At 39.6% G+C, this 15566-nt stretch overlaps 2 protein-coding genes across 2 annotated transcripts; both read left to right on the top strand.

Moving 5' to 3' along the window:
- Window positions 1-9394: 9394 nt before the first annotated feature.
- On the top strand, window positions 9395-11049 carry LOC102291504 (P2Y purinoceptor 1-like). The gene has a single exon (XM_005918785.3). It carries the CDS (start codon window positions 9474-9476, stop codon window positions 10410-10412), a length of 939 nt encoding a protein of 312 aa, XP_005918847.1. The 5' UTR covers window positions 9395-9473; the 3' UTR covers window positions 10413-11049.
- A 3328-nt stretch (window positions 11050-14377) lies between these two features.
- LOC102291805 (P2Y purinoceptor 1) lies at window positions 14378-15566 on the top strand. The gene has a single exon (XM_005918786.3). It carries the CDS (start codon window positions 14430-14432, stop codon window positions 15420-15422), a length of 993 nt encoding a protein of 330 aa, XP_005918848.1. The 5' UTR covers window positions 14378-14429; the 3' UTR covers window positions 15423-15566.

Consider the following 15566-nt stretch of genomic DNA (forward strand, 5'->3'; position numbering starts at 1 on the left):
TTTGACATAAATGTTAGTTTCCTTTATGATCTTTTAATGCTTACACTGTACAGGTCTACATTAGAGACATTTCTGTTACCTATTTCTGAGACTGGGCTGCTTGACTACAATTTGGAAGTGGATGCAAAATCACATGGAGTGTGCTGTAGTTTCTTTTTTAATATGATGGAATGCAAACAGGAGGTATCCACTTTTGACTATGCAAAGATTATTCTGATCCCATTTCTACCCGTATCTACTGTTTCAAGATTTAACTGAATTTTGCTCAACTATAATTGTCAGGACTTATCAAATGTTCTTTGATTGGGTACACAATATGAAGTTAAGATAAGATAAGATAGAACTTTATTAATCCCTCGGGTGGGTTCCTCTGGGAAATTCAACTTCCAAAAAAAGCACAGCAACGACCAAAGTTACAGTTACAAAAAAGAATTGTTTCACTTGCACATTTCAAGTATTGAGTCTATTGCACTGTTGACTATTTACAAAAAGTATTGCACAAGGTATTGTACAGTGAGGTGAAGAGGCACTACAGCTTAGTTGTTCCCCCCTCCTTTGTCCTCCTGTCTCCCCTCCCTCTCCCCTCCAGAGAGGAGTTAAACAGTCTGATGGCGTGTGGGACAAAGGAGTTTTTAAGTCTGTTAGTTCTTGTCTTGGGGAGAAGCAACCTGTCACTGAACAGACTCTTCTGATTGTTTATGGCCGTGTGCAGAGGATGCCCAGCATTGTCCATAATGTCCAGCAGTTTCTTTAATGTCCTTTTCTCTGCCACTGTCACCAGAGTGTCCAGCTTCATGCCGACCACAGAGCTAGCCTTCCTGATCAGTTTCTCCAGCCTTAATAATTTTCTTACAAATAAAACTACACTGACAAACATGAACAGCTGTGCTTATTTTTGAGACATGAATGTTTGTAAACAACTTTATCTTTCAAATGTGTTAATATTTAGACGGTGTACATTTGTAGGCTGTAATGGTGAACCTGAGGTGACGGCCAACAGAAAGTAAATAACAGAAAGAAAGGAAAAACAAAATTGAACGAGTAATGTCTTTACCCTGTGCGGTGTGTGAAGGCTGTGCACACAATCATCCCATTCACTGTTGTAAACAGTCACTGCTAGCTAACATGACTGCCCCTGTCTCCGTGGTTACATCAAATCATATATATATTTAAGATAAGATCAGATAACTCTTTATTGTCATTGCACAGTCATACATAGTACAATAATACAATCAAATTGGAAAACTGTCCCACGTCGGCACTACATACAACACGACACGACACAGTAACTTAACTTAGTAATAAAATGAAGAATAAATGTATCTATATTGCACAGTGTTATTATTGCACATTAATTTTTATTGCACCTTGTTCTTTTTGTAAATATAAGTATTATTATTGTCATTGTTGTTACCCCCCCAAACAAGTCCAGGGAGGTGGCCAATCAGGTCCGCTGTTTGCATTGATCAGGGCTATTGCCCTGTTGTAAAGCTATCCTTGAGTCTGTTTGTCCAGGACCTCAGCAGCCTGAATCTCCTGCCAGACGGCAGCAGCTTAAACACCTGGTGTCCTGGGTGTGTGCAGTCCCGTAGGATGCTGCGTGCCCTCTTGAGACAGAGAGTACTGTACAGGTCCTTCAGGGACGGAAGAGGATTTTATGGGCCATATTAATGACCTTCTGAAGTGCCTTTTTGTGTGCCGTGGTGCAGGTGGAGAACCATACAGAGATGCAGTATGTCAGTACACTTTCAAGGGAGCAGCAGTAGAAGATAATCAGCAGCTCCTTCTTCAGGTCCATTTTTCTGAGGATTCCCAGAAAGTGGAAATGCTGTTGGGCCTTCTTCAAAACCGCAGAGGTGTTTGAACTCCATTAGAGGTCTGTGTCTATGTGCGCACCCAGAAACTTGAAACTGGAGACCCTTTCCACACACTCCCCCTTGATGCTGAACTCCATTAGAGGTCTGTGTCTATGTGCGCACCCAGAAACTTGAAACTGGAGACCCTTTCCACACACTCCCCCTTGATGCTGACATGCTGCAGCCCAGACTTCCTCCTTCTAAAGTCAACTACCAGTTCTTTTGTCTTGGTGGCATTGAGGTCCAGGTTGTTGTATACACAGCAATCTGACAGCCTCTGAACTTCAGTTCTGTACGCCGTCCCGTCTCCCCCAGAGATAAGCCCCACCACGGTGGTATCATCTGCAAACTTAATGACTGCGTTGTCTGGGTTGGAACTAACACAGTCATGTGTGTACAGAGTGTACAGTTGGGGACTCAGTACACAACCTTGTGGGGAGCTAAGGCTGAGGGCTGAGGAAAGATGAGGCCCCACTCCAACTCTCTGGACACAGTCTGACAGTCTCTGATCCAGCAGCAGGTGGTAGAAGGAAGTAGGATATCCAGCAGTTTAACTATTAGCCTGTCTGGGAGTGCTGTATTGAAAGCAGAGCTAAAGTTAACAAAGAGCAGCCTGGCTCTTAGCTATGGAAACAGCTTCCAAAGATACCACCATAGCTCTCTGCAGCTGTAACAGATTCACTGTTTGCTAATCATTTCATATTTTTGATAGTTATGAGGAAAGACAATGTTTTTTAGGTCATGCTAGGTGGTTGCTGTGGACAAGGGTGGACGGTGAGTCCGATTCCTGTTATTTGCTGTCTGTCGTAGGTGGGCTGTGTTGCATTTAGAAGTGGCGACAGCCTGCTGTAACTCAATTTCAAACCCAATTTGTCCTTTAAGAAAAGGCATTTTATAGCTGCTCATGACACACACACAGGAACATAAAGCACTTTGCCTCACCATGATAATGCAACTTTACTAAAACCTTTACAGTATCTGATTTAAAATAGAAAAATGAAGCAACCAGAGGTTTAATGATAATGACTCAGGGGTCTATAGTTCAAATTTTACAGTTTTGTAGATTCATATTATTCACTGAAGTGGATTTTAGAATGCAATTTGGAGGGAACGTGAGGGAAGTAGACTGAATTGCACGAACTATTTACATGGTTTATATATATAGAGGAGTAATCACCTTAAACTAGCTTGGATATTAACAGAAATAATAAGTGTGCCTTTTGGCATAGGCACACTTAACTATGAACAGGTGCCATGGGAAACCAGGGGACTGAGAAATGTTCAGGCACATGGAACACAAGGAGGAATATGTGGGTGAGATGGATCAAGGCTCCAGGGGGTCCAGAGGGGAGAGATAGCCACAGTTGACATGAGAGGCAGGGCGAGGTGAATGGTGAGTCTGAAATCCTGAGTCTGCAGGTAGACCAGAGAACTGGGTGGAAATGAGACCAGCACTGCTGATAAGCACAGCATGAGATGGATCTGGAGAGAACGAACTGGTGGAGAGTGGCAGGCAGCGGTGGTTTAAGTGAACCCTTCATATGATGGCCCAGACAAAACTCCACCCCAGGGGACAGGCAACTGGAACTCGTCTCACACCCAACCAGACACTTCCACGACACATGACAGTTACTGTTTAATTTTTTACCATTGTTATATCATGAATAAGGTTTACCGGCTGGAGGTTTGATGAATCAGTTGGATGATACAGTCAAAGACAGACTTTTCATTTGCAGGAATCCTGGTTTGATTTTTGTTCACATACCTATTGCTGAATATGACTATGATAGACTGAACACCTGGCCAGGGTGTACACTACCTTTCACTCAAGGATGCCAGGATAGAGCTCAGCCCCACTATGACCCTGGGTGGATGCGTGATTATAAAATGAAAGGACTGATAATGATTATCAATATTACATCAAAATCAAATTATAATCCAAATTCCTAGGTGTTTGTTGTATTTGGCAAGAGTAATATGGATTACATATGTCTAAATTGCTAACCCTAGCACAACAAATAACAACGCCCCAGACAGTCAGTATTATTACATGCTGTGAACAGAAGTAGCTGTGATCACAGTTTCACTTATAAAAGAAAAGGAAAACACAAACAGGGAAAAAGCAAAATTAAAACAAAAATTAACTTTATGAGGTCATATCTTCCAAACTGACAAAAGAAATGATCGTTATACTCTCACAGCAAAGGATCAGGCTCACTATTTATAACATCGTGGGCCATTAATGTTTGTTAGATTGTGAGTTGTTTAGTATGCTTCTGTACAGGTAGGGTCACCATCATAATTATATTTGAGTATAATTAATATGCAAAAAAACACATGAATTTGACAGCATTATTAATTGGATATTTTTCTTCCAGTTTTCTATCATAATTAGAAAACTTAGACTTTATAATTAAGTGAAAATCTCATATTGTGCCAGTACGATTCTTCATAGCTCCTGCTTTGAAGTACTGAACTTTAAAATTTACTCCATGAAAGATAATAATTCACAGTGCAAACTGTCTGAAGAATTCTGACTTTATTATCACTGTATTAATCTGAATCTTTCTCATATGTGCTGTGAATAAATGCAGCAGCAACTTACAATGGGAAAGCGTAATTAAAATGAAAACATCTGTGACACATGTGACACATTCTCACATTAAGAGGACACAAATGGAGGATGCACAGAGACTGTATTAAAGTCCCATTTCTGAATCTTTAGTCAAAAACAGGCAGTGGTTACAAACAGGAAGACAAGCAGTCCATTAAATACTCTACAGGGTCAAACATACATGCACACATAATTCAAACAGGAGTAAAAAAAACATAACTGGAGACTGAAAAACTTAACAAAGTAATGTGGGAGGGGACAAAGGGAAGCAGCTCAATATATTCACTGAATTATCATCAATTACAAAAGAGAAAAACTGGTAAAGGCAGCATGCAAACTGAGCAGAATACAGAAAGATCAGAGATTATAAATAAATCAGGAAATGAATTCAAACTTACTGAGAGCAAGGCCTCTGTTACAAATCTGTCTCATTCAAAAATATGTTGTAAAGATACAATATGGTAAGTGTTCATGGTAATTCAAAAGCTGCCTGAACCACTTAAATATTTTATAAAGTCATTAATAATTAGAAAGCATCTAAACATTCTGGTCATGGATTTTACAGTCTTTCTCGCACTTGCCGTCATCTTAATAATCATCATGATCAATACATGACATGGCGAGGTCCTGGGGTAGGCGGAGCTTGCTAGGGTGATGTTGGCATTACAGGCAGGAATAGCATCTGGCACGCGTTGGTGAAAAATCCCAGTACACTGGTGTAGTTTCCTTTACAGCTGTTTGACATTAGACACTAACAGTAAGGGGAACAGGAAAAAACAGTGTTAGGTCAGGTGACCCACATAGTTTCTAAAATAACTGACAGAAAGTAACCAGTTAATTAGAAATGGATGGCATGTGTTTCGAGTGACTGCGTTATAGTTACTGTAGTTAAGTTACTAAACTTACCAAAAACAGAAGTACACAGATGAACAAGGATCAGCTGAATGTTACATCAACATGCCCATGTTTGGTGGTCGCTGAATGCTGCTCTATTCTTTTGTTGCTTGTCCTTTATTGAAGCTGGCTGGTTGGGCAGTCCAATGGTGATATCCCGCCTATCTGAGGAACAGTTTGAAAACGCACATGCTATGCTTTGTTTGTATTATGGTTAAAGTTGGATGTTAATTTGTGTCCTTTAAAAATTTTCCTGTATTTAAAAGTACTATAATTTAAGTGGTTCTGTAAGAGTATCTCCTGTGAAAGTGGAGACAAGTTTATCCACTGATCCGAATCAGTTTACCTGGATGTTTTCTTTGAAGCTGGATGATGACTCCCCTCTTCCTCACTCCAGTTCCAGTTTGCAGACCAGTTGGCCTCTGAGGTCACAGTGATCATCTGTAACAGGAGACTGAAGTTCAAATCAGTTTCTTCTGTCATTTTTCGTCATGTTCAGAAAAACACTCCTAAAATAACCAAGCAAATAAATATTATTAAAGATTTACACACTTCATTAGACAACAGTGGAAACATCTCCCTTTAATTCCATTTATCATGGAAATGTCCCAGTAAATCACAGTAAAATGTAGAGAACATACTATGTACTAATGGTCTTACCTGTAAAGACTTCCGTATCCACTGGTTTCCAGCGAGCGTGGATTCTTCCCATCCTCCTGTTAGTGATCCTCCATCTGAATGGATGATAACAACCTTCTGAACAAACTAGCAGGTGGCCCCTACTAGGCCATATCTATAGGGCTGATTTCTGCTAATAATGCCCATTGTATGGACTGATAACATCCGAAAAATGGTGGTCCCTGCAATGTGGGGCCCAAATTGATCACCCACTGTGCCCTTGATAGTGGCTTCCAATGTGGGGCAGGCATAATATACTTCGGGTACACTGTGGAACCCGCTTTGCTAAGCCCCTTTTTTATATTGTACCTACTCAGGTCGACTTGCCATGGATTGACACGACTCGTCCCAATCCATGGCATGCGTCTGTGCGTCATATGAATTAATATGTGACACATGTTAACAGATTCTCTGGTACCTGGTACCAGGTAATATGACCTAATGGAAAACCCATTAGTCCCATTGGTCGATCCGAGTGGGTACTAATGAAAAACATTTGCTTTAGTATGAGATTTTTGTGGCCTATGTGTGTCTGCCCACGGTGCTACTGCACAGGTCCCAAAGGAGATGGGGGAGCAGTGTGCTGCTGGGGGAACCTACTACCATTGGGGTAAGGCTGCAACAGTATTAATATGGGCAGTATGTGTGTTAGGTTTTCTATTGTTGATTGTCATTTATGCTTAGAAATATCTACTTATATATGCTTAGAGTTTTTTAATTAGTTGTAGATTGGTAGAGGTTTGATCCTTGATAGTTTGCAAACTTTGTGTGCATTAGAGAGCACTCTGGGAGCATGGGAGAGGTCGTACCTTCTCTTATTGTTTTATGGTAGGATAAACGTAGCTATATCTGTTTTAGTCTAAGTGCCTTTTGTTTAGATGAACTGCTGGACTTCCAGACCAGCAGGTTTAGGGAAGTCATTTATGGGGTCACACTCTGACCACACACACACACACACACACACACACACACACACACACACACACACACACACACACACACACACACACACACACACACACACACACAGTATTCTTTGTTTACATGTATTGTATTGTATTGTATTGTATCTTTATTTGTTTCAGACATATAAAACAAAAAACAATATATACACACTACATATATTTTCATTTACAGATACGAATATATATGTAGATATACACACACACACACGTATGTGTTCAGATAAACAAAAAATATATAATGAAATAAAACATGAAATGTATATGTTAACTCCTTGGTAGGACCTAAAAAACGTACCCCTTATGAGGTCCTAGAGCCAAAAATCGACCACGCCATAAAAAGTGCTATAAAAAATTTATATATTAATATTTTATTCCACTTTAAATTAGCCAATCTTTTAGACCTACTTCTCCTTGAACTATTCATGTCAAGTTTTAATTACATTTCGCGGATTTTAACCCTTTATATCCCGGTTTTGTCACATGAGCGCACTGCTTTTTTTGCTTAGTCCGGTCGTTGTCACATGTGGATCACACAGACCTGTATTTGGCGGAAACAACAGAATAGATGAAAAAATGCAGCGTTTACAAGGAACAGTTGAAGCTGCTGCGAATGAAAAAATGAAATATTTTCCATAAAATACATTTGAAAGTTATATTTTATTGTACTTTTAATTAGGCCTTTGGATGGATCAAAGATAGGCATCAACAGTCATTTCGATCGCCTTTTATTTTTTTTGCAGGAGCGCATTTCATAAAATGCACACCCTATCGGTCCCAATCGACCACGCACAGAAAAGTGCTCTAAAAAATTTATATATTAATATTTTATTCCACTTTAAATTAGCCAATCTTTTAGACCTACTTCTCCTTGAAATATTCATGTCAAGTTTTAATTACATTTCACGGATTTTAACCCTTTATATCCCGGTTTCGTCACATGAGCGCACTGCTTTTTTTGCCCCAAAAAACATAAAACTTGAATATTTTCCAAAAAAAACATTTGAGGTAATATTCAATTGTTATTATAATTAGGCCTTTAGATGGACTAAAGATTGGCACCAACAGTCATTTCGATCGCCTTTTTTTTTTTTTTCAGGACCAGAAAATGGTCTCCAGGCGGCAAATGCTCCTCCTCTAGGCCGAAATAAGTGCCTTCTTGCCGGGGTAGGTCGCGACGATTACCGGGGCACGATCACCGGGGACTCATTTTTGCAGCACACACATCCGATACCACGTGACAACAAATACGTCATTTCCTGTTGACTAAAAAAAAAATCACCCTCATACGGTCCTAGGGGCCGAAAATGGTCCCGCCCGATCAGCGGGCGAAGCCGCTGCTGCACGCCGGAAAAGAGGCTTCATTCCCCGCAGGTCTGTTTAAGCAGCCCGCTGTTTTCCAGCCCCGGGTCAAATGTGGAGCAAGGGCGCCACCCGGTGGACAAATAAAAAAATTACAATTCTAAGGCCTCTTGTCCAAAGCAAAAATGAAACCTAAGCCATCACCCAGATGCAAACGGTAATAATTCTGCAGTGAAAAATAGCGTTTATAATGGGTTTCAATGGGGCGATTTATGGCTTTTGGACCTAGTGGATGTCGGTTTTTAGCTTAGCCACCTTAAGCTAATCGAATAAACGGAGACGGCAATTCTAAAGAAAAAACGAAAAAAAAGGGGTTGGGAGGTTTGGCTATATTCTATTCAACACAGTGAAAATGGCCTAATATTAAAAAAACGTGTGGATGATAAATGGCCGTAGGTACTACCAAGGGTTAATGACCCTATGCATATTCATGTAACCACAATAAAAGGAGTGCTATGGGGAACCTGGCTGAGAGTCTGACGGAGGTCAAGTGGTGGAACGACACTTGGCTCCAGGCAGGTCTCCCTCATGCATGAGTAACAAGAAGAACTTTGCCTACTTGGTGTTCAATGCTTTTGCTGTGTTTTTAAATTGTCTCGTTCCAGCGGTGGGCTGTGCTAGACAGACCCAACAATGTGTTAGAGTAACATCCACGCAAATGATTTTCTGGTTTGTTAATTTAAGTTTTGAAACTGCTTTTACAAGCTAATTGTGTGGTCATTTTCTGTTGCATAGCAGTCTCATTGTTGCTAAACAGACAGGACAGAACCACGCTGTAGAACAGGCATAAGATAAATGTTAAAAACCCAGAGATTCAGACTGTGGAAGCATAGGCTAAAAACTAGAGCTGAACTTATTTCACTTTTCACTTCTCATATGGCTTTGTCAGGATGAGAGCAAACAACAGAGTGTATAAACGTGTGAAAACTGCCACTTCTGCATGGTTACATTTTCCTGTTTTCAGTGAAAGAGGTGAGTCAGTTATCTCATAGCCCACGGACGCAACTCAGGAAGTGTATAAATGTGTGTGTGCTTTGATCTGTGCAGTGAAGGCTCTCACTCATCGAGGAGGAGGAATTGTACCGACTGCTATCAAGGAAGGACACGATGAACAACTCTTGCATCAGCTTTGACTTTACAGGAAAATTCCTGCCACCTGTCTACATTTTAGTATTCATCACTGGCATGGTGGCTAACGGACTGGGATTGAGGTCAGTGCTGCAGAAATGGGAGAAACTGGGGAATGTCTCTGTTTTCGTTTTCAACCTTGGACTTGCAGACATTTTGTATTTGCTCACACTCCCTTTTCTGATGGTGTACTACTTCAAGGGTGATCAGTGGATCTTTGGAGAAGCCTTTTGCAAGACAACAAGATTCTTCTTCAACCTGAATTTATACGGCAGCATTGGATTCCTCACCTGTATCAGTGTGTACAGGTACTTGGCTATTGTCCATCCAATGAGGATGATGGGGAGAATAACTGTGACTCATTCTGTGGCTATCTCAGTCATGGTCTGGCTGCTGGTGAGTGTTCAAAGTCTTCCAGACACGTTCTTCCCCAAATCACCCATAAACAATACTAAGAGGTGTTTTGATACCACCTCTAACGAGTATGTTAAAGATTATCTGAAATACAGTTTGGGATGGACACTCACTGGATTTTGCATCCCCCTGTTCATCACCCTCAGCTGCTATGGACATATGATTGCTGTTCTCTGCCACAATGATAACATTGATGAAGTACTGAAACAAAGAAGCTTAAAGTTGTTATTCATCTTGATTCTTCTGTTCTCTGTTTGTTACATCCCCTATCATATATTAAAAAATCTCAACCTCTTGTCAAGACTAAGCGTAATCAAGGGGACATGTCATAAATGGTCTAATGGAGTCTATATTGGTCATCAGATAAGCCGTGGCCTTGTGTGTCTGAACAGTGCAATCAATCCTCTAGTTTACCTGCATGTAAGTGAAGATGTTTGTTCTCAGCTCAGACAGCTACTCCAACAAGCTCGCCAAGCTGTCACTAGTCTGTACACCTCTAACTAAACTTCAGTCACGGATACTTGAAATGTGCCGAGGAACATGAGGAGTACGCCTCATCTGAGACTCATCTGAGACTTTTGTAAGAAACACAAAAATGTTGCTTTTTACTAAAAAGCAAAATTAATACTTGAAAGACTTGAAAGACGAGTTATTGCATTTGTGATGCTTGAATGTGTGAAGAACAAACAGGATATGATGCTGCATGCTTCACTGCTGATAGAAGTTTAATGTTAACAGCATATCACATGTATGTACACACGCTGAAAGTAAAGGTCAGTTTTGATTATGTTGTATATACTGTATATCTATACTTTAAGCATTTGAATTCAAGCCTCCTCATTGTTGTTCTGCTGTCTAACTATAATTAAAGTCTTTTCTTTCAGATTTCCCTTATTTTTGATAGTACGTGCATAGTGGATGTTTTTTTAAAGTCTGTCGTTTAAAAGTAAAATAAACTGCTTTGTCCAGATCTCATTTATGTTTTAATGTACTTCCCTTAAAGCCCAACACATTTTCAGCAACTGAAGATAAATGTTCCAAATATTTGAGGAAAATCAGCTTTGCAAATATTTTTAAAGATGGTAAATCAATTCAAGAATACAATTCAAGATTGCAAGAATACACAAGAGTTTTTGTGAAACAGTTAACTGCACTGCAGACAATACAATAATGATATCCTCTGTAAATACCACAGGATATCTCATATAAAATCATTCTAACACTGTTTTTCCGCTCTCACCATGCCAGTAAATGTTACACAGATGTTCATTTACCACAGATAGCAAAGTAAATACACTCCTAATAAAGGTTTAAAGCCTCTGAGGTTTTATCAGAAGCAATACTACTTTATACTTTGTTATTAAAGTTAAGATATTCACAAATGTGTTATAATTAGCAGGTTATTTGCTGTAAATTAGAAGAATCATGTTTGGAATAAAGAAAATGCTCCATTCCAGCAAAGGAACCTCATCAAACACCAGTGGTAAGTAAAAGTGGTAGGATTATGTTTTTCTCAGTCAAAAATATGGCTTTTAGTCAAAATTTTAGGAGATCTGTTATCTGAGGTAAATAGGGGCACAGAAAGAATAATCAGTAAATAAATGAATCAATTTATAAGGGTTCTTTTTATTTAGAAGTGTTTATTTATCATTCACACCTCGTTAATAATAACATGTAGGAGAGATTTAAATCTGGTTTTCACTCATGTCACAGTACAGAAACGTCTTTACTTAAAGTGACTAATGATCTTCTAATCGGAGCCGACTCTAGTCTTCTCAACATTCTCATCCTTTTGGATTTGAGCTCAGCCTTCAACACTATCTCTCACTCTGTTGTCTCTTGGCATCTCTGACACACCTTTAGCTTGGTTCCAGTCATATTTTCTTGACTGCTCCCATTTTATTCAACTTAAATAATTTCTCTCTAGTCTATCCCCAGTCACTTCTGGTGTACCCCAAGGTTCAGTGTTAGGCTCTCTTCTCTTCATAATATCCTCCCTCATGGTACCATTTTCTTCAGATTTGATCTTCACTTTCACTGTTTTGCTGATGACACCCAGTTATATCTCTCCTCCAGGCCTGATTCCTCCCATTCCTTCCCTTATAGAATGCCAAACTGAATTAAAATCCTGGTTCAACTGTAATTTTCTAAAGCTTAATGAGGATAAAACTGAAATCCTTCCTATTGGTACTAAATCCAACCTTTTGAAGGCAAATCATTTCTCTCTCACTATCGATAACTCCACAGTTTTCCCTTCACCTCAGGGTAAGAGCCTTGGTGTCATTCTAGACAGTTCACTATCCTTTAAATCTTACATCAATAATCTCACCTGCTCTGCCTATTTCCATCTACGCAACATTAACAGATTACGTCCTTCTCTTTCCACCCATTCTATGTCCTATCCTATGTCCATTCTTGTCCATAGTCTCGTTACCTCCCGCCTTGACTACTGTAATTCTCTCTTCCGTGGTCTCCCCCAAAAATCCCTTCATAAGCTTCAACTGGTATAAAGCTCCGTTGCCCACATTATTACCAGAACCCCTCCTACCAGCACATTACCACTGTTCTTAAGGAACTACACCGGCTCCCAGTGAAATTCCAGATAATATTCAAACTTCTTCTGCTAACCTTCAAGGCCATTCAGAACCTTGCTCCTCCTTACCTTTCTGATCTGTTAAGCACTACGTCTTCTGCCCACTCACTTCAATCCTCTTCTTCTATCCAGCTTGCTGTGCCTTCTTTCCGCCTCTATTATGTATTGCATGATGAGGAGCTAAATGCAGATTTCTAGGTGAGTTCAACAAAAAGAAAAAAGTAGTTCATTAAAAAAAAAACCCAACATAAGCAAAGAGTCCATAAGCAAAAAACACCACTATAACAACAACAAAATCCCCCCACAAGACATAAATGACTACAAAAATAACAGGAAATAACACAACAGGGGAATACAGGCAACAGTAGAAAAACACAGAGACAACAGCTAAACCAAGTAACAAGAAAAACTATGGAGAATCCATGAAAACAAAAACATGAATGAATTCAAAGAAGACGATCGAATATACAAATACAGGCCATTTACAATAGTAATTAAAACTAAAGCTGTGGAATAATAATTAAAAGCAAACTGAAAACTTTCAACAACAATCAGAAATCACAAATAACCCATCAAGACTCCCAGGCAATGACATACTTTGTCATGGTCCTGGGTCGTTGACCCAGCGTTTTGTGTTTATTCTGATTTTGTATTGGTTTAGGGTTGAACCTGAAGTTTGGTGTATATTCAGCCCTACCTGTGTCTGTCCTTGGTGCTCTGTTCATGTCCCCGTGTTGTGTTGCAAATCAGTCTGTGTGTTTCCTGCTTTACTTTGAAGGCTCGTGTTCTGGATTTCCTGCTCTATTCTGAAGGTCTGTGTCTGTTGTCATTGTGTTCAGCTTGTGTCCTCCAGTCATCATGTGTATTCAGATCAGCTGTTCTTCCCTCCTGTGTGTGATTACCCGATTACCTTGTGTGTGTATATTTAGTGGGTGTCGGTCTGTGTTCCTTGTTGGCTCGTCTGCATTCATCCATGTATCACTGCTTTCATCTGTGTTTCTTGGTATCCTGTTCCTTAGTCTGCATCTCTCTGCCCTGCACCCCTTTCGTATGGTCTCAGGTTTGTCAGTTAGTTTCTCCCAGTTTAGGTTTCCGTTAGTAATCTCTCACGATTCGTTGCCCGTTTCTGCCACTGCCACCTTGTAAATAAACGTCACTCGAATCATCAGTCACTGCCGCATTTTGGGTCCTCCTTTTCCTCCACACCACACGGCTCACTCCGCCAGCCGTGACATACTTACTTATGTAAAATGATGTTTTAGGTCATAAATGGTTTAAAATACAGCTACCATCGTGTGCAAAACAACCACAAACGGAGGTTATTAGATGCCCATCTGTTTAGATCACAAAGCTTTGCTGTCAAACAAAGTGTTTACTCATAAATAATAATATGGCTCTAGAATTCGCAATTTACAGTTTACAGGTGAAGATTTTTCCGCAATTTTCGTGAATCGCCTGTTTTTAACTTAAATAACTTAAAACAACCAAAATAAATGTGAATCGATTCATACGTTTAACATTTCATATGCTTAACTAACTTTCACACAGGGTGTTACATGCAATAAAAATAACCTTGTAATCCAAGTTATAATGAACATTCAATGTCTAGGACTTGAAAATGCGATCTTTTCTGAAAGTTTTAGTTAAAAAAATGTTTTGAATGACACAAATGATAACAATACAATAACAAACATGCTTTTGTGTGGTGCATTGATAGAAAGGTAAACAGTATTTGTGCGCTAGCAAGCAAACAGACAGTTTCACAAGCATGTATACACAAGGTGTTGCACAATTATTAGGAATCTCTTTCCAGCTTCTCGGTGCTGGTTTACAAGCAGGGACATGACCGATCACTCTATGAACTTGTTTTCTTTCACTTGCCTCATTTGTAATTCTGCCACAGAGGAGTGAGGTTGTACAGACACACAATGCCTGATAATTGTACTTCTGTTGAATATGACTTTGAAAGCAAAATTCTACCGTCCATTTACACCATGGTATTGATTATTGGTCTGGGAGCAAACGGATGGGGGATGAAGTCGATCCTGCAGAAACAGAAGAAAGTTGGAAACAATGTGTTTCTTTTAAACATTGGACTTGCCAATTTTTTGTTCCTTCCAACACTACCATTTTTGTCAGCATACTATTTTATGAACAGTAATTGGATATTTGGAGATGCCTTCTGCAAGATCACAAGATTCTGCTTCAACTTGAATTTATACGGCAGCATTGGATTCCTCACCTGTATAAGTGTGGACAGGTATCTGGCTATTGTCCATCCACTGAAAGCGATGGGAAGGATGACTGTCCGTAACACTGTGGCTATCTCAGTCATGGTTTGGGTGTTGGTGAGTGTTCAAAGTCTTCCAGACATGCTCTACCTCAAAACATCCACAAACAACACCACCAAAACAAATGAAACCGCAAAATGCTACCATACCACCTCTACACAGTATGTCGAGGATTACCTGACATACAGTCTTGGACAGACACTCACTGGGTTTTGCATCCCGTTCCTTATCCTACTTGGCTGCTATGGACATGTGATTTTGGTTCTCTGCCAAAGTAATACCATTGACAAGGAAGTAAAACAAAGAAGCTTAAAGCTGTTGTTTATTTTGATTCTTCTCTTCTCAGTTTGTTACATCCCATATCATATTTTTAGGAACCTCAACCTTTATGCAAGAGGATTATTAAAAAAGGGGCAATGCCCTACATGGAATAATGGAGTCTTCAGTGCTCATCAGATAAGTCGTGGTCTTGTGTGTCTGAATAGTGTTTTGAACCCCCTGGTTTACCTCCATATCACAGATATTTCTACTCAGTTCAATAAGCTTCTCCTGCGATCTTGTCATATGTTAAATCGTCTGACTGTATCAAGATATGGCAGTGTGCAGGCGACACAGTATACACAAGACTAGTTCATTGTTGACTTTGATCTCATCATTTACTGCTGTGCTTAACAGCTACACTGTTCATTTGCTGTCCTTTTTTTCTATTTATTACATTCTTTTTTTATACTATATTATACAATGTTTTAAATAAACTATGGATTTCAGAGGAAA

Source organism: Haplochromis burtoni, unplaced genomic scaffold (assembly GCF_018398535.1).
Source record: "Haplochromis burtoni strain Fernald_Lab_line unplaced genomic scaffold, NCSU_Asbu1 Contig_31, whole genome shotgun sequence".
Classification (NCBI taxonomy): domain Eukaryota; kingdom Metazoa; phylum Chordata; class Actinopteri; order Cichliformes; family Cichlidae; genus Haplochromis; species Haplochromis burtoni.